The 18,494-nt window shown below is 37.1% G+C and overlaps 1 protein-coding gene across 1 annotated transcript in view; it reads right to left on the bottom strand.

Annotated features, from left to right (window-relative positions):
• Window positions 1–18,494, bottom strand: part of Epha3 (EPH receptor A3) — a 315,380-nt gene that overhangs the window by 98,057 nt on the left and 198,829 nt on the right. The window contains exons 4-5 of the mRNA XM_037209666.1: window positions 3,999–4,154; window positions 2,936–3,271 (exon numbers count right to left, since the gene is read on the bottom strand). Of these exons, the coding sequence (XP_037065561.1) occupies window positions 2,936–3,271; window positions 3,999–4,154 (492 nt within the window). The remainder of the gene's footprint in view (window positions 1–2,935; window positions 3,272–3,998; window positions 4,155–18,494) is intronic.

Below are 18,494 nucleotides of genomic sequence, written 5' to 3'. Positions count from 1 at the left end.
GGTCTATGTTTTTAATCTTACTGAACTTGTGCAAGTATTGAGAGCTAAGAACAAATATCAGAATTTACCACATAATCCTCTACAATTTAGACGGTGCCTTATCGAGTTGTTATCTCGAAGCTTTAACAATATAATCAAGAGAATGATCAGTAAACTCATTCTGAGAAACTAAATTAAAAGAAACACATTTACTTTTGCCCTTTATAGCCATGTCAAAGAGAACAGAAGAAATTGAAGCACAGAGGCATTATATCAAGCACAGCCACATCCTTCAAATGGCTAGGAGGTGAGTTTTATAAGGCTACCAGTCCATTAACCTTCTCGGGAATAAGAATAAAGTAAAACAAAGAGGCATTCTCAAAAGACATGGTGTTGCTTACATACAACCATGCTTACACACCTCACCCTGGGGACTGAAGATAAAGCAAAGACTTTTGTCCCCTACAGGCATACAAAATGATACAGACACCAAGTAATAAATTTATCATTTCTGTTCTTCCACATTGTGGTCAAATTTCTGAATGCTCTTGAAAGAAAAAGAAATCTGTTTAAGAAAAGCCAGAAAGGAAGCCTGGTGAATCTCTGACCCATACTCGGATTTATAACTGGCAGTGGGAGTGGGGAGCACAATCTCATCTATTTTGTAAAGTCCTGGCCTTCTCCTAGTTGCCGCTTTACCTCTTTCCTCTCACTGTATGTATTCAGAACTATTAATTTTCTGATTAATCTATTACCAGAAAGCCAGAGGGGAATGATAAGATAGGGCACAGGAGCTCCTGCTTGTTTTTAAATGTTTTTGTTTGACATAGGAGATAATTAAAGCACAGATTGATGCTCCTGCTTAAAGGTAGTAAATCAGCTTGAAATAGGAGATTTGAGTAAATCATTTACCACATCATTAAAACTGTAGAATTCCCATGTTCACCGGAGAGGAAAAACCGTAGTCATATAACATGAGTATTGCTCATCTTTTCATATAAAGACAGTTAAACAAACCCAAGTTACACATTTAATATGACTAGTGGCAAATACGAAATACCATTAACTGCAGTAAAGTAAATGCCTTCTCTGATAGGATTGGGATTGTGGAGATCATCATCTCATCAAAGGTGAAGATGGCACTGTGGACATAAGGACACCTCCTCCTGGAAGCAGTCTGAATCTGTCTCCTCCCAGACTGTAATGAAGCATTAATTACATAAAGATGGCTTTCCGGCCAGGTGTTGTCTATCTACCTGAGGAAAATCGAGAAGCTGTGAGCTACCGCCAGGAGATGCAAGGTGTGACAGAACAGGTTATGTCGTGAAGCCATCAGGGAAAGCATAGCTTAATAGAAATGGGTTGAATTAAGCTATAAGAGCTAGCTAATAATGAGCCTGAGCCACAGGCCATACAGTTCATAATTAATATTGAGCCTCTGAGTGATTATTTTGTAAGTAGCTGCGAGAGGGAGGGTGGGAGAGATTTGTCCAGACCGTGGTGCCAGTTCGACCAGAGAAACTTCCGGTAGCAATAGGGACAATGCAAGTTTCCTAATAAAGATTAAAGTAATGGTTGATGAACACCACTGAAAAGTCACACAGTTCCCACAGATGATGTTTATGCATCGCTATGAGAGAAAGAAAACAACATTGTCATTAAGATAAGAGATTAGAAGTAATGTTAGGGGGGAAACAACAAACAACAACAAAAACAAAACCTAGGACTGAGAGTTAGAAAGGCAAATGTGGGAATACATACTCTGAAAGGAGTGATATTCAATTGTCCTGAATAGAGGCCCCTCAAGGGAGAAAGGGGTGCTAGTCCTCAAATGCTGAGGTTTCTTTCTGGTACCTGGGTTCTGGGAAGATGAAGGTGGACCTGAAATAATTAGTTTAGGAAATTTCTTAGCGTGCTTGGGGCCTAACCTTTCCTGCTGTATTTCTAGTCTGACTTGCTGAATTAGAACTGCTGGAATTTGAGCTATTTGCTAAGAATATCACCATCCAGCAGAGCCATATTACAAGTCATCCAGCATTTGCTATGGATGATCCTTGTTAGCTGTAGTTAAATTAACCTTCTTCAGACAGTCAGCAAAGATGTTCTTGTTTTATTTGTGTTGCTTTGGTAAATTACTTGAGAAATAATATTAAGAGAGAAATCTTTTCTTTTAGCTCACAATTCCAGGTAATAATCCATTATTTAGAGGATGTCTCAGGTGACAGGAATTTAAAAAAGCTAGTCATGTGGCACCACAGTGAAGATCAGGCAGAAACAAACACATACTTGCTCAGTTGCTGGCTTGCCTTTATTCAACTAAATTTCTCCACTCTTAAAGAAAAGAAAAGAACTATGATACTTAGGACTTCCTCATAATATTAAATAAGTGAGTGATTAAAGATGATTCCAATTTAACCAATATAAAAGTATATATATTCTTAAACTGCCTGTGTCGCTTTTGCAAACCTTGAATGCCTGTTAGGTTCTTCAAGTTTAAAAATGTCCCAAGGAAAGCCAGGCGTTTGTGGCGCACGCCTTTAATCCCAGCACTCGGGAATTAGAGTCAGGCGGATCTTTATGAGTTCCAGGCCAGCCTGGTCTACAGAGGGTAAAGCCAGAAAAGGCGCAAAGCTATTCAGAGAAATACTTCCTCGAAAAACAACAACAACAACAAAAAATGTTCCAAGGAGCCCCCTTACCACCTCAGGGTCCAAACTAGACAGCGATACATTTAAAACAGTTTTTGACATCCACCTTACAAATATGGCTTATTCTGATTCAGAGAATTGAACTGAATTACTAATGTAACCACAATTGTTTAAACATGAGATTAGAGAAGAACTTGGGATTTCTTTTCCATCTCCCCGTGCAACCATGTTTTCCTCGCTTTCTCTGCCCACACACGGCTTGGATGGACACGACAGCTGCAGTCTGAAGCTGCCCAAGGTGTACTCACCAGCCTGATTAGTTGTGATGCTCACTGCTGCGAACTGTCTGGGTGGCGAGCTCAACTCTGACACCCCATTAATGGCATCGATCTCGAAGGTGTAGTTAGTGTGTGCCAGGAGGTCTGTCACTGTCACAGTGGTGTTGGTGAGTCCGAGCTGCTGAGGGAGGAAGCGGACGTTGGGGCTGCACGGCTCGCACTGCCTGACATTCCACCCACATTTCTTACATATGATGTTGAAGGTAATATCCTTCCGGCCTCCCGTGTCCAGGGGCCAGCTCCAGTCCAGGATAACTGAGGTCTCGTTTATGTTAGAGATAACATTTCTTGGTGCGGATGGAGGTCCTGAAAAGTAGTTCCACAGAGATTAATGACCATCACTTCTGGTTTCTACTACAAGGTAAATGGGAAACTTTATAAAGATCTGAAGAGGTAAATAACTATACTGTCTTTATTAGCTACTCTAATTCATCCTCAGAGGATCCATGAGATTATAGGCACATGGATTCAAGAGGAACAACCTTCCCGAGCTATATGAGGTGGAAGTTTCTACTCATGATTGAAGATCTGTCCACAATGTCCAACAAAGAAATTTAGTACTAAGTTCAATACCCTGGTGAATAGTTATGAAAACTTCAGTATTATGTTTATAAATTTTAGTTCCCTCCTCCCCCAGCCCTTTTATTTACTGTGACCTATGATCAAGAGATAGCAAAAGGTAATAAAATTCCCCAAACCTAAATCCCTGTCTGTAACCTCTTCTGTCCTGGTAAATACGTTGTGAGATTCTAAAGTCAGATACAGAATTTTGCTTTCTTTATACAGGGTTTCATTGCAGGAAGTGATTTAAAAACGAATTCATTTTTGTGTGATAAATGTTGCATCTGTGATGAGTCAAGCATGGAGAAGGAGGCAGAGAGTTTTCAGTTTGCATATGGAAAACAGAAAGAAATGGGCGAATGCTTCACACACGCACACGCTCACGCACAGACCTCAAAAACAAACCGCACAGCCACAGGATAAAATAAAACTAACAAAACATGGAGGCATGGGTTGCAGCAGAACTACTCACGGGTACAAGCCATGGATGGAGGGTCTTTGTCTGCCCGGAAATAATTATTCTCACACCTGCAGTTCATTGAACCATCTTCGTACGTCGAGCTGTGTGGTGGGCACTTAGAACACTTGGCGATACCATCTGAAGCCTTGTAGAAGCCTGGTCGACAAGCTGCAAACAAAACAGCTCTTTTAAAATTTCTGCAATTGTTTTTGCATCTTGAAATATGTAAAACAGGTTGCTGGGTGTCAGAGTATGAATTCCTTGAGTAAAATGAATTTGTCTCCTCCCATAATTTACAGCAGCAAGTCATGTGGGCAGTGTGATTTCCCCTGGTATTCATTTGAATTTGATTTGCACCAAATGTCAAGGGAAATAAACCAAAAAAAAAAAAAAAAAAAAAAGCCACAAGATTTAGATTATTTTGGCTGAATTTTTCAGCTTGTGTCTTCACAGCTTTACTTGGCATCGGGCAATTTGTGGTGAGAATAAGGCAAAACTATGTCATGATGTAGTCATTCTGATTCCAGAACATGAGGCAGTGTGTCCTATCTGCTCTGTAGTTACCTTTAAACTGCATGTTTTTACATCTCTATCTGTTTATATCTTTGTTCTGAATACTGTAAGGGATTGAAGGGGAAAAATCATTGTGTGCCACATATATTAAGATGATTAAGAGGATTTTCATGAGTTATCATTATTATTATTATTATGTCTTGATAATGTTTCTTAACTTCTAGGACAATGGAATACCCATAAGATTTAAGTACATTTTCTTCTCTATGACTGAATCAGAAAGCAGTTTTCTCATTTATACTCTTGTAGGCATGAATTGCTACTAGGTTAAAGTTCTTTGCAAACTCAAACTTGGCTAGCTTCTTTCTTTCTGTGTGTATCTCTGCATAATGTAGTTGTATAAGTTCAATAAGCTGTTTTTCAAACACTGATTTCTGCTTACCATTAAGACTCTTTATAGAGGGCTGTCTCCCATTACTTTCATTTAGTCTGATGGAATGTATAACATGTTCTGTTTCACTTGAATCATTTAAAAAACAACAAAAAAACCCACAATGGGAACTGAAATCACTCTGAAGCTTCTAACAAGATTTCTCTAGAAATTATTATAGGGAAAGAATTTAGCATCCAATTTCTAGGCTTTATCTTTTAAATTTTAGATTAAAAGATACCTTAAGTTTGGATGGTTTGTGGAATCTGTACATACATTAGTATGCACACAGTGTAATTTAATAATTACAAATTTAATAATCTTCTATCAAGTTTATCTTGTGAATGAAGTATTATTTGTATTCAAAGAAAAGACAACTTATGTGGACAGATCTTAACTTCTTTTTTTTTTTTTTTTTTTTTTTTTTTTTTTTTACAGAAGAGGGCACCAGATCTCATTACAGATGGTTGTGGGTGCTGGGAATTGAACTCCTGGGAATTGAACTCAGGACCTCTGGAAGAGCAGCCGGTGCTCTTAACCTCTAAGCCATCTCTCCAGCCCCAGATCTTAGCTTCTATATCATCCAGTGCACTTTGCAAGAATAAAGGTTCACATACAAACTGAATTCACTCTTGCTCAAAGTTTCTTGAAATTAAATGAGGAAAACATAGAGGTAAAGGGGACCATTAGAGTCACATAAAAGATGAAAATCATTCACCCAGTCTTGCTGTTCTCTAGAATAAGAATGTCTAACCCAGAATGATTTTACAATATATGAAGTAACTTTTTCTGTTACACTGAGGTGCAAACAAATAAATCCTATTCCCTTAATCCAATCTGCACTGGATTACAGTTATTCACCCCCATTGCCCTTAAGCACTGTTTAGAAACCATTTATATCTCACATTCTATCATACCACCCGGAAATGATATAAACTACATAAACAAACCGTGTATTAAGCTTCTGCTTTCAATTTAATTCTCTACAGAATAGCTTTTAATTTTCATAAAGTCTTTGCTGAGTCTTTAAAAAATTAAGCTGCAATGCACTGATGTAGTTTGTTATTTTGTTTGCTTGTACATTTATCTGCATGTTTTTGTTTGAGGCTTTTACAGTTTCAACATCTGGCATAAAGGTATTCACTAAGTCCTTGATCAGTTTTTGTTCATGTTGTAAATGCCAATATGATATTTTTAAAACAAAAAGCCATATCTTAGCTACATCACCTTCCATCTAGATTATTGATAACACTTGAAGATAGCTATATTCAATAAGTCTATGTACTTGAAGATACTTATAGCTAATAAGTATACATGACTCAAACTAGTAAGTAGAATTTGTTCAATCATCGTTGAATAATGGATGATAATAAAATAGCTATAAACATATTCAGTTTAATAAATATTTGGAAATTGACTAATTTTGCTGAGGATATCAGATAGACATGAAGGGTAACTTATCCCCAATTCTAATCACGACACAAAGGGCTCTTGAAAGGCTTGATGGGGCACGCTTTTAATCTCAGCACTTGGGAGGCAAAGGTAGGTAGATCTCTGTGAGTTTCAGGCAGGCTAGGGCTACAAAGTGTGACCCTGTCTCAAATAAAAGGGAGAGAGGTACTCTTGAAATGTTAACTGAGTTGTAGACATCCACAGATGGATTGTAATTTGAGAGACATCGTGAAACTTGAGTAGAAAGTGCCCAGTAAGACTCAATTAAATCCCCAAATAGATCAATATGTAAAGGCAAATTGTTATTTAGTGACGTATGGCCAGCATTGTAGAATATTTATTGTACCAAAACCCTTCATCTTGCTGGTTAATAGAGTTCTAATTTTGTTGAGAGTTGTACCCTGCCAAATACTCCCTTATTCATATTTTATGTCAACTATAAAGCCATGCCAGAAATAAGAGCAAAAAAACGTGACCAAAGTAGTAGAATTAACAATATGGGTGAATACAACTGTCTGCTTTCTCTATTCTACATGATTCTAACCTTCACTGTGAGAGTAGTATGCCCATAATTATAGTAGCTTACACGAGACAGAGAGTTGAGGTTTAAGAAAATTAGAGGAATGTGTACAGTGTACTCAATGATTCAGTCAGCACCTGTCCAGAATTTCTTGAAATTTGAAAGATCAGGGCTCACTTTAACGTAAAAGAACCAGAGCCTTGGTGATGGTGTAATGATCCTAAGAAATCACATTAGCCACCATAGGTTTGTGTGGCATCTGAAGACTGACTTTCAGAAAGTAGGTCACACATAACTCAGGACAGAGTCTCCGTAAGCTGACACTTGAGAGCTGCAGTGGGTGATGCCTCCAGCTATACCTATGTACTAACTGAGTGTCACATATACAATAGATTCTCCACTAACATATGAATTTTGTAGACATCCTTATTCCTTCTGAATGATTAACGTATGCACATCTAAGTGAGATCCTACAACACATAAAATAGTCAGGGTAGATATGAATCTGCTTATTTTATATCCTGGATTATTCAAACAAAGAGGGGGTAGAGAAGAGGATGAAATAGAGAAGAGAAGCAATAATTTACCTGATACAAAGAAATTCTAGGAAACAGCTCATAGAAGAAAAAAAAATTAAATCTGGTTTTGATTTCCCCCCTTTGGTTTTTTTGAGCTAGCATCTTGCTACATAGTCCTGGCTTGCCTGATGCTCACTGTGCTGCTCAGGGTGGCTGAGGACCCCTGACAATCCTCTTGCCTCATCTGCTAAGTTTTGGGTTGCAGATTATGCTACCGTGTCTAACTCATTTTTCTGCCTTTAATTTTATAGAAATAAATAATTGAAAGTCATTTACTCACTGAAACATGATTTTCATATAAAATTGAAACTGTGTACATGCATTTTAGAAAAATAATCATCCAAAATGACTTAAATGTAAGCTTTTCTCCCTAACTTTACTTTTTGTCATCTACTACAAATAAACAGTTTCAGAAACAGGAATGTTCTTGTCTACTTGTTTGCATCAAAGATCTTTCTTGTATTTCTTATCCACTGCTGGCATGGGAGAGAGGAAAGCGCATTATTTATTGGAAGAACAGAGAGAGACTGGCAATTTCAAAAACATGGTGAAGCCAGGCGGTGGTGGCAAACGCCAGGCTTCTGTGAGTTCTGTGAACTTCTGTGAGTTCGAGGCAAGCTTGGTCTACAATGCAAGATCCAGAACAAGCGCCAAGAAGTACACAGAGAAACCATGTCTCAAAAAACAAAACCAAACAAAACAAAAAACCAAAAAAACCCAAATAGGGTGGCATGTTGAACTGGGCAAGTATGTAAAAAATAAATTCTGTCTGCTATTGTTATTGTATGTAGTATAATTTTCATTATGATTTCTTTGAGTAATTCATTTGAAATATATTGAAAATAAAACTTAATAAAGCATTTTCACTAATAAAATAATCAATAATAAAATAATCCACAGTCAAGGACTGGGACAAGCTCCGGAAGTCTTCCTGAAGAAAGGGAAGAGGGATTGTATGAGCCTGAGGGGATCAAGGTCATGACAAAGGTCATGGTTATGCTATGTTCAAGCCCATGGAGACAGAAGAGGAATGAGTAGATGGGGAGGGTGTTAGATGGGAATGAAGGGGAGGGGCTGAGAGGAGAGGAGGGAGAGGAAACTGTGGTTGATATGTAAAATAAATGAAAGGATTGTTAATAAATAAAATTAAATTAAAAAAAACTCTTAAGAATGAATTTTCATTAATTGTTCTGGAGAAAAAACTAAATTTATCATGGGAAGATTTTATACCTACACATGTGTGTGTTAATATATAGGTATGTATATTAACTTAGACAGCAATCTCACTTTATTTTTTCAAAAATGCATCTCCCTCCCTTGCCAGAAATTAATTTGTGCTAAAACACCTATCTATCAATTATGGATTGTTCATTCTTCAGAAAAAATTTTATGGGATTATTGAATACTTTACATTAAAATGCATAAATATCTGCTTCTCTTCCTTCGTTGTAAAAGTAGTGCAGTAAAAATTTACATATTTCTCTCATGCAAATATATTTTGTATGCTAAACAGATACCACTTAGAAAAGAAAAACCATTTTCAAGTAAAGATTAGAAATTTGATGTGATAATGTGTTTCTTTGGGACTGTCCTCCTGCCAAAGACTCCTTAATGGTAGAATTACCTCTTTGAGCTACTATCTTTGGTTTTACCCTGTTTTTGAAGTTGTCAACCTTCCTCTGACCTTCCAGTAAGCCACTATTAGGCAGCAAATACAAAAAATACTTCAAAAGACATGTATTTCTTTTCTGAAATTGCTTTAAGATTTCCTTTGTGTGTCTAGGTGTGTTTCTGTGTGTTTTTATGCCACCTGTGTGTGGATTCCAGATTGCCAGGAGCTGGAGACATTTCTGAGCCTAATGATTCGGATGCTGGGAATGGATCTCATGACCCCTTGAATAGTTGCAAATCTTAACCACTGAGCTACCTCTCCAGCCCCAGTATCTAGTTTTAAAATAAAACCCTCAGCTATAAAGTCAAAGATTCCTATGTTACAGGCCAGCCCAAATATATGCAAAGAAGATACAAACATATGTCAAACTGGCTGCCAAATTACAGAGCTCTAATTTATAACTTCCCTTAGGTAATCTGGTAGTGAAATGGACTTGGTCAAATGCGGATAAAACTATTCATAGATTTCAGCTCCATGTTAATAGAATCAAAGGGCAATTTAACAACTCAAATGTCTTAAGTGATAGGGAATGTCTTAAGTGCCACCTCTTTGTTTTTCCTGTCCACTTGTTTGATAACATGGTCCTAGGTATGTTGCCTCAACTTGTTACACAAGGTATTTTAAAAGTAGTTATGAATAGGAACTCTCATCCTTTGATTTTTAAATGGATAAGCAACTGTAGGATGATAGGTCAGTTTAGATTAATAGTCATTGATTAAATGTGAGAGAGGAATTCCCTCAAGCCTACTGCATATCTGTGTGGATTTTCTAGGAATCTGACCTCATTGTGTCTTTGGTTTCTGTTATGTTCTTGCCATCAAAGTATTCCTTCATTTTTCTTGTTTTTATTCCAAAGCTTCAATGTGTTTCTACAAGCTTAGAGGAGGAGCTGCAGAATAGAAGGAAGGAAATTCAGATTTTGACCTGGTCTTTTATACTAAAGAGGTGTCTTCTCCAGTTCATTGAAGGAGCCTTCTCTCCTCGCTTCTGAGAGATGACTGGAAAAAGACTTGCTTCTCTACTGATGACTACCTTCCACTTTTAATCGTGATGCCTTCCCCGCCTGACACTTCTCCCTCACACTGTGTGCCTGTGTTTAGCAATGGTGGAATCTATTAAGATTTATTCGCTGTTAACTGTGTTCTCGGGATTTAAACTTTCTAGCTTTAAAACAGGCATACAACTAAATAGCAGATTTCCAAAAGATGAAACAGAAAAGGCTGGGAAACATTCTTAAAATGTTCAACATCCTTAGTCATTTTAGAATTAAATATGAAAACGGCTTCAAGATCTCACCTTACCCCAGTCAGAATGACTAAGAGGCAAACAGAAAGGTGGTGTGAGATTCACGGATGTGGAGAAAAAGGTGAGAGGACAAACTGGTCCACCCCATATGGGGCTTAATGCAGAGGTTCCTCCAAAAGCTTTAAATAGATATACCACACAGTCCAGCTATACCACTTTTGTTATATATTGAAAGGACTCTAGTTTCTACTCCAGAAACACATGCTCACCCATGTTCCCTGCTGCTATATTCATGATAGACAGGAAATGGAAATGGCCTGGATGTGTATCAGCTGGGGAATGAATAATGCAAGGGTGGTACACAGTGAAATAATACTCAGCTATTAAGAAAATGAAATTTGCAGGTAAATGATGAATTTGGAAACAATCATTCTAAGTGACGTAAGACAGACCCACAGAAAGAAATGCTACATGTTTTCTCTCACTTGTGGATGCTAGCTTTGAATGTTTAGATATAAGCACTTCATTTAGAACGCTCATAGAAATCATGAATTACCAAGGGCCCATTGTGGAGGGGCTTTGAAGGAAACTGAAGGGAATTATGGAACAAGAAAGGGTACACTTGAATGGGGGGATATAATGTAAGAGAGGGGAACTAGTAGGGATAAATTTTTCTGTAAAATCACAGTCGGTTTTTTCTATGTTCTATGAATAAAATATGTGGGGTCTTTAGCAAGAGGGTCTTACTGTAAAGTTCTGAGAGTAACCAAGAGCAATGACTGTATTTGGAGGTCTTTGGGACATCATTCGTAAACAACTCCAAAAGAAGTAACCCATTTCCTGGATTCGCCTTTTTATATTTAGCTTATAGTGTCTAGGAGGATTATTGCTGTCTTGTTATGTGGTAACTCCATTTTAGCTCTTTTTAGGTATTATGTAGATAGATTTTAGGAAGGTTCTATAATAGTAGGTTTCCATCTGACTGGCTTCCAGGTTTTTAAGGATACAAGGGTGAGTGGAAAGAATGAGCTAGAACTGCTATTGATCAACTTGTTTTCTAATTCCCTTCAGGCTAGATACTTTAAAATGTTAAATCTTCTTGGAGGCTGAGAAGATTATCTTGTGGGGAAGAACTGCACACTCAAAAGGGCCCCAGTTTGAATTCCTAACAACAGTGTAGGAAGTTGGATTTGACAGTGTATATATGTGGGGTGGAGACAAGAGAACCTCTGGTCACCAGTATAACTCCATGTTCGGTGTTACAATGAAATAAAATAAGGTGATAATCAGGACACAGGACATCTTCCTTTGGCATCTGTATTTGTAGATAGCAATGCATGTCTGGCCAACATATACATGTGTGCATCTACAATACTCATATAAACATAAATGATCACATAAATTTAATTTGGTGAAAATCTATCAAAATGTTGATATTAATTTATTTTAAGTTTAAAAATTATAAAATGATACCAGTATATTCTCTTTTAAAGGTAAAGAAAAGTATCAGATGACCTAATGTTAAAAATACAGTGTGAAAGAGAGTGTGTATTCCTTCTTTTGATTAGTTTGCATTGAGGATGAGTTTGATTTCTTTTCCAATTTCCAAATTAGGCTTTAACATTCTCATTTAGAGTGGTGAGTTAGTGAGGATTCAATTGTTTTCTTACTGAGAAGGTCCCTAAACTTACAGAAAAAGGGAAGATGACTACCATGGAATGGATGAGGTGGCACTTGTCATAGTTACTTTGTTGTCACCTTGACACAAACCTAGACACACCCAGTAAGAGAAAAATCTTATTTGAGAAATAGCTTCCATTAGATTGACTGGGCCTGTCTGTATGGCACTTTCTTGATGGCAGATTGATATGGGACAGCATAGACCATTGTGGGTGGTAACAACTCTGGGAGGGAGACCTAAGCTATATAAAAAAGCAGGCTAAGCAAAACCATGAGAGCCAGCCAGCAAACAGTTTTTCTCCATGGTTCCTGACTCTTCTGATTCTACTTAAATTCCTGTCCTAGCTTCCATCAGTGATAGACAATGATTAAGACATGTGTGACAAGTACACCCTTTGCTTCCCTAAGATGCTTCTGGTCATATTGTTTATCACAACAACAGAAAGCAAACAAGAACAAAGCCCAGGCCAAATATTAATTAGGGAACACAATAAATTTGAATAAAGTTAACAGAAGGAAGTCAAGATTATTTTAATCTGTAGTGCATGAATTAGAAATATCTTGGGAACTTCCAGTTCTATAGATGAAAAAGGAAAAGGAAAGCAATTAAACAGAAATTAAACACTCTGGCTCATAGCTGGTTAAAAATCACACCCTGCCAGCCCCAACAAATAACAAAGAAGCAAAGAATGAAATGGGAAATATTGCAGGAATAATACATGTAGTGAGTAATAATTACAGAAGCGTTTTGAGATACAAGGTTGGCCTCCTTCCCAAAGCACACAGCACACTTTCCCTGCAGGTTATAATTGATGGGACTGAGCTCTGCTGATACAGAGCTTGGATCAAGTTACCATAGTGAAAGAAAAACAAATGCACTTGGTAGACCTTGGTGGCTACTGTTGAAAGAAAGTAGACAGTCTTTAGCTACAAAGTGAATTTTGTCTCCCAGTGACTAATGTGGTTGACTTTTAGAAGAAACATGGTCCTAATTAAGGTTTAAAAGGCCCATTTCAATTTGAATTAACTTTAAATTATAAAACAAAGCTGTTGGTAAATAGGGGTCTTTCACTATTCAGAGCTGAGCTGCTACACACAAGTCTATACCACCAATTCCCAGCCGTAAACACAAACTATTGGCCAGAACCACCACCCACTAAACAGTCGATTTCCTGGCCTTACAAATCCAGACCTGACAGGGGCTATTTGCCAGTGCAAGGTCAAAGCAACTGTTTATTCTCCAAATGAGCTGGACTCCCCAATCTTACAGGAACTCTATTCTTTGTCCTCTGAATAGAGGAAACAATGCTTGGTAGCAAGACTGAGACATTTTCTTGCATTGGAAGTGTCTCCGTTTAGTCATTAAACTGCCTGCAAATCACATCACTGACAAAATGATCAAGTGTTTCCTTCTTGGGCTACTTCCTCTCTTCAAAAAAAAAAAAAAAAAAAAAAAAAAGTGCCTAAGGCAAAATGCTACCACACAGAATCCATAGCAATATGGTATGGCTCAAAGATGGCTTGGCAACAAGACTTCAGTGTGTTGTTGTCCTATCAGATTAAGCAGGAGAGGTGCCAGGACATTGAAATATGTCCAGTGTGCTTTCACCATGGAGAATGCTAAATGAGCCTGGCTCTGACAGTATGTTTTGCTATCTTTTCCCTGCATTGCCTTCTAGGAAGAACTGTCTGTCCTAAAAGTGGAATAAGATCCGTTAATAGGAATGTATATGGAGAGAGAATATGATTTTATACACCTTAGTACAATAAATGTCAATGTGCACTATGAAAATCCACATTCAAGACTTTCTGAATTCAATGTCTTTCTGAAGCTTTTGGCAAAGTATTAGAAGTTGTCCTGAAACCATAGTAGGATTAAAATGTCTAGAGAATGTCCTTAAGAGGAACTTGGGAGGAGCTAAATCCTGTTTACACTTAGACACTCCCTTCTTTGGATTAGAATGTCCCTTCCAGCATGGGAATCATGAGTGGAGAATGAGAACTTCTACTAATCCCACCTTTATTTTTATAGTTCTGGGAAAACAGATTTAAAGTAATTAATTAAATATGAAAGATACTACTGTTAAATGTCTAAGATGAGGAGTTCAAAATACAGGGGCTAAAGTTTTAGAGGAGTAATTTCCAAAAGATCTATTGTATGTAAATAAAAATGGATGATTTGGTCTCAATATGTGCAACTACAGGAAGACATGATAATATTCATAAATTAGAAAAAAAACCATGATTCCTTAAATTCGAAAAGCAGTTAAATAAATAATACTATATTCATACATTTTTATGAGTACATAATGCCAATGTATTTCATTTTTGATAACATTTATATTTTATATTGAAATATGTTTATATTACTGTTACATTAAAAACAGGCCAAAATTATGTATCATCTGTTCTTATGTTTTATAAGTTTTTACTAATTTACCAAATATGATGGATGTTCTGTTATCTAATAAACTTATAGATGTTCAAAGCAAAATGAGTGAACACATAAGGTAAAGATATATAACCACCAAATGTGTGTGTGTGTGTGTGTGTGTGTGTGTGTGTGAGTGATTTGAACATTGAGTACAAGTCATGTACATGCAAAGTATGTAAGGATGTACACTGTATCTACATCAGAAGTCTCCCACTCATCTCTCTTTTCCAGTCTGTTTACATTCACAGTCTGGTGCACACACAAACACTCATCACAGTTTTTATTAGCACTTTCTTCTATTATATTATTTTGCTTCTAATTCTTCTTACTTCCCCATATTTCTTTTAAAAAATGCAACATGGCTGAGCATGATGGTCGATTGCAAATTATGATAATCTGCTAATATGAATTTCACACTTTTAATCTCAAGTAATTACCTCTCCACTTGAGAAAATCTATCAAGAAATAGCATATTATTCTTTAATCTAGAAATTAATTGAAAAATCTAAGATAGTTGTCAAATATGAAGAAAAAACATACAAAATTTTGAGTGCTTCAAAACAAAACTGGAATATTTGTGAGTTTATTTTCAGTGTTGGTCACCTACTTTCTGAAATGGGTGAGGCTCTGACATCTGAAGAGCAATATTATTATTGAATTTTAACAGAAATCATTGCATGTGGCTTTATTCTTTAAAATAAATATACATTAAAATTGTTGCAGATTTCTATTTCAGATATTTATATATATGGATTTCATTAGGACAACCATTTTAAGCTAAAATAAATGCCCAGGATGTTACCCTAAAGATTTGCTCAATAGGTCTTTCTAAACACTTAGGGCTTGATAGAGGAGCATCCCCAAGGCAAGGATATGGGAAAGAGGAGCTACTGAAATCTAAGTGGGAGATCATTGAGGAAGAGCAAGATCTGAGATCTTAAAACCATCTGGGAATATTTTTTGTTAGAACATAAGGGCTTCTATCAAGAAATGGACTTCTTATGTCTCAAAGAATTATAGGATGACAGAGAAAAAGAAACTGAAGCTTCTCATCTGTTTTGAAACTGTTAATAGAGAAATGAATCTTCATAGAATGTTTATATACAATATGTCAATTTCAGATAAAAAGTTTTGTCTTCTAGGTAAAAATTATTTTATTTACATAAAATGCTATTTTCTCAATGAAAAACTTTTCACACAAAATTTTAAATGTATATGTTAGAACCACAAAGTGTCCTCTTTGTTCTAATTTCAATGATGTAGAAGTACCTACAAGCAGGTGCTATAACAATACATACTGGTATTTAACAGTGATATGAAATAAATATAAGCAAGACTCCTTAAGGTAGGAAATATCTGACTATACATACAAACATATTTTCCTCATGGTGTGACTGGAACAACCTGGAACCTAACCTTGGAAGATACACTGCAAATTAAAAGAATAAGGAGTGTCCATATATCTAAGAAGGAGAGAAATGAAAGGGAAGAATGAATGGGAGTCAGGCAGGTCACGTTGTAAGCAAACAATGAGCTATGACATGCACAGAGAGCACTCACGCCAGAGGAGACCTGACCTATAAACTCCAAACCGAAAATGATGACATGCAGCTTAGAGCCAACCAAGAAACTCTATGGCACCTAGGAGCAAAGCCCACCAACAGTCACACACATAAACCTCAGCCCTTTGTTTAATAAATGAGGAATTGCTTGCAAACTCCTGGAGTCTGTGTCATTGACTCTGCATCTTCTCATACCCTGCCCCCAGGGTACCCAGATTGGTAGAGTAAAAATAGCTACATGGGAGAAACATGAGGAATTGTTGCAGAAATATTAAAGTTCAATGCTTATACTCAGAAAACCTGTTTCAATCTGGAGGTCCAAGTAACTGAGATGTTGGGGACAAAGAACAAGAAGGCCCACAGAAGGAGCATATGTGTTCCCTCAGTCATTTCAAAGAAGCTCAGATGTGTCCATCCATATTCAGGGTTGCCATTCCCAAATAATAGGTGACACAGAGAGAGAGGCATAATAGGATTTCTCTTTTGGTACTGAAATAGACACTTTTGCAATTATGTATAAGTTTGTACAAAGTTTTACATTTCTCCCATTTAAATCACCATTCTCCTTCAAGGTGAGAATAGTAACTGAATACTCTTAGTTCTTCTTGCCTCCTATTTGTTTTGTTTAGAAACTTTTGTTATGAATTTTCATTTAGCTATTTTGCTTAATTTTTTTATACATTTTGGTGTTTTTACCCTTCTCCCACTCTTCCCAGATCAAAACAAAACAGAAAACAACACCACACACACACACACACAAACACACACACACACACATCTATCGTCTATCTATCATCTATCTATCTATCTATCTATCTATCTATCTATCTATCTATCTATCTACATTTAATTGACTTCATTAATTCCTTAAGGTTAATCATTGATCTTGTTTTGTATCTAGTTAATTTAGGAGTTTAGACCCTGGCTAGGAAGTGTTAGAAGATCAAGGAGGAATGGGAAGAGAGTTCTGAGACTGCTACATCTTCTTCCACGCCACACATTTTGTTGTCTTTGGAAATCTAGGTAGACAGCTTTACACTGTCTGTACCACCCTCTCCAGATCTTCTCCTAAGGGAACAGTTATCACTGCATGCAGCATAACAAGTACTATTTGCTAAAAATCTATTCCTTCTCTAGTATTGTATTTGACTAATTTTCAACATTCATGGGAGACTTGCATCATTTAGTTTATCAATGAAATCACAGAAGTTAAAGAATTAACTGTACTTTCCCAATATTAAGTTTGTAAACAGACATAAAATTGATGTTTGTAGGCTTCCCAGACATAAAAATTCCACTTTTTCTTATAGCCATTAAGTTTCATATTAGCAACTAATATAGAATAAAAGACTCTAGAATAAAAATAGTGAAAAAGGGCTTGATAGTGACAGATAGTACTGTCACCAAAATGTTTACTGAATAAGCATGAGGATCTGAATTTTAGTTCATGGGTCCCGTGTCAAAGCCAGGTGAGGTGGTACAGGGCAAGCAAAGCCATGAGGATCTCTGGAGCTCAACAAACAGCCAGCCTAACCACATGAGAAAGCTACAGGTTCAGTGAATCCACACCAGTGAGCTACAGGTTCAATGAAACCACAATGTAAGCTACAGGTTCAGTGAAACCACACTAGTGAGCTACAGATTCAGTGAAACCACACTAGTGAGCTACAGCTTCAGTAAAACCACACCAGTGAGCTTCAGGTTCAATGAAAGATTCAGTTTTAAAAAGTAACATGATCAGCTGGAGGGTGGCGTGGCGTGGCGTGGCGTGGCGTGGCGTGGCGTGGCGTGGCGTGGCGTGGCGTGGCGTGGCGTGGCGTGGCGTGGCGTGGCGTGGCGGCACACGCCTTTAATCCCAACAATCGGGAGGCAGAGACAGGCGGATTTCTGTGAGTTCAAGGCTAGCCTGGTCTACAGAGCGAGATCCAGGAAAGGCACAAAGCTACATAGAGAAACCCTGTCTTGAAAAACCAAAAAAAAGTAAGATGATCAAAGAAGATATTCAGTGTCAACCTCTAGTCTCATATGCTGGTGCACACATGTGCACACACTTACAAACAGAAAACTAAATGTAACAACTTTATATGAGAGGTGTGGGTATCGATATTGGATCTCTTTCAAGGCATATAAGAAAGTTAATTTTCTGATTGATTCCAATACCAGTTGGTTTTATAACATGTTTTATTTTTCCATCAATATCTGAAGCATCTAGACAAGTAAATGGTTCCTATAGGAAGGAAGAATCAGCCATGCCTGCTTTATTTCTAATTAAAGGAATTTAGGATGGATTTATTAGGAGAGCATTATCATGTACTGAATTACCTATGTTCTCTATGTTATTAGCTGAAACAAGGAACTTTTATTGTATAGTGGAGAAACGTAAATTATTTCTAAACCAAACTTAGAAGAATCAATGTGAGGC

Source organism: Peromyscus leucopus, chromosome 12 (genome assembly GCF_004664715.2).
Source record: "Peromyscus leucopus breed LL Stock chromosome 12, UCI_PerLeu_2.1, whole genome shotgun sequence".
Taxonomy (NCBI): domain Eukaryota; kingdom Metazoa; phylum Chordata; class Mammalia; order Rodentia; family Cricetidae; genus Peromyscus; species Peromyscus leucopus.
This window is presented reverse-complemented; position numbering and strand designations above follow the sequence as displayed.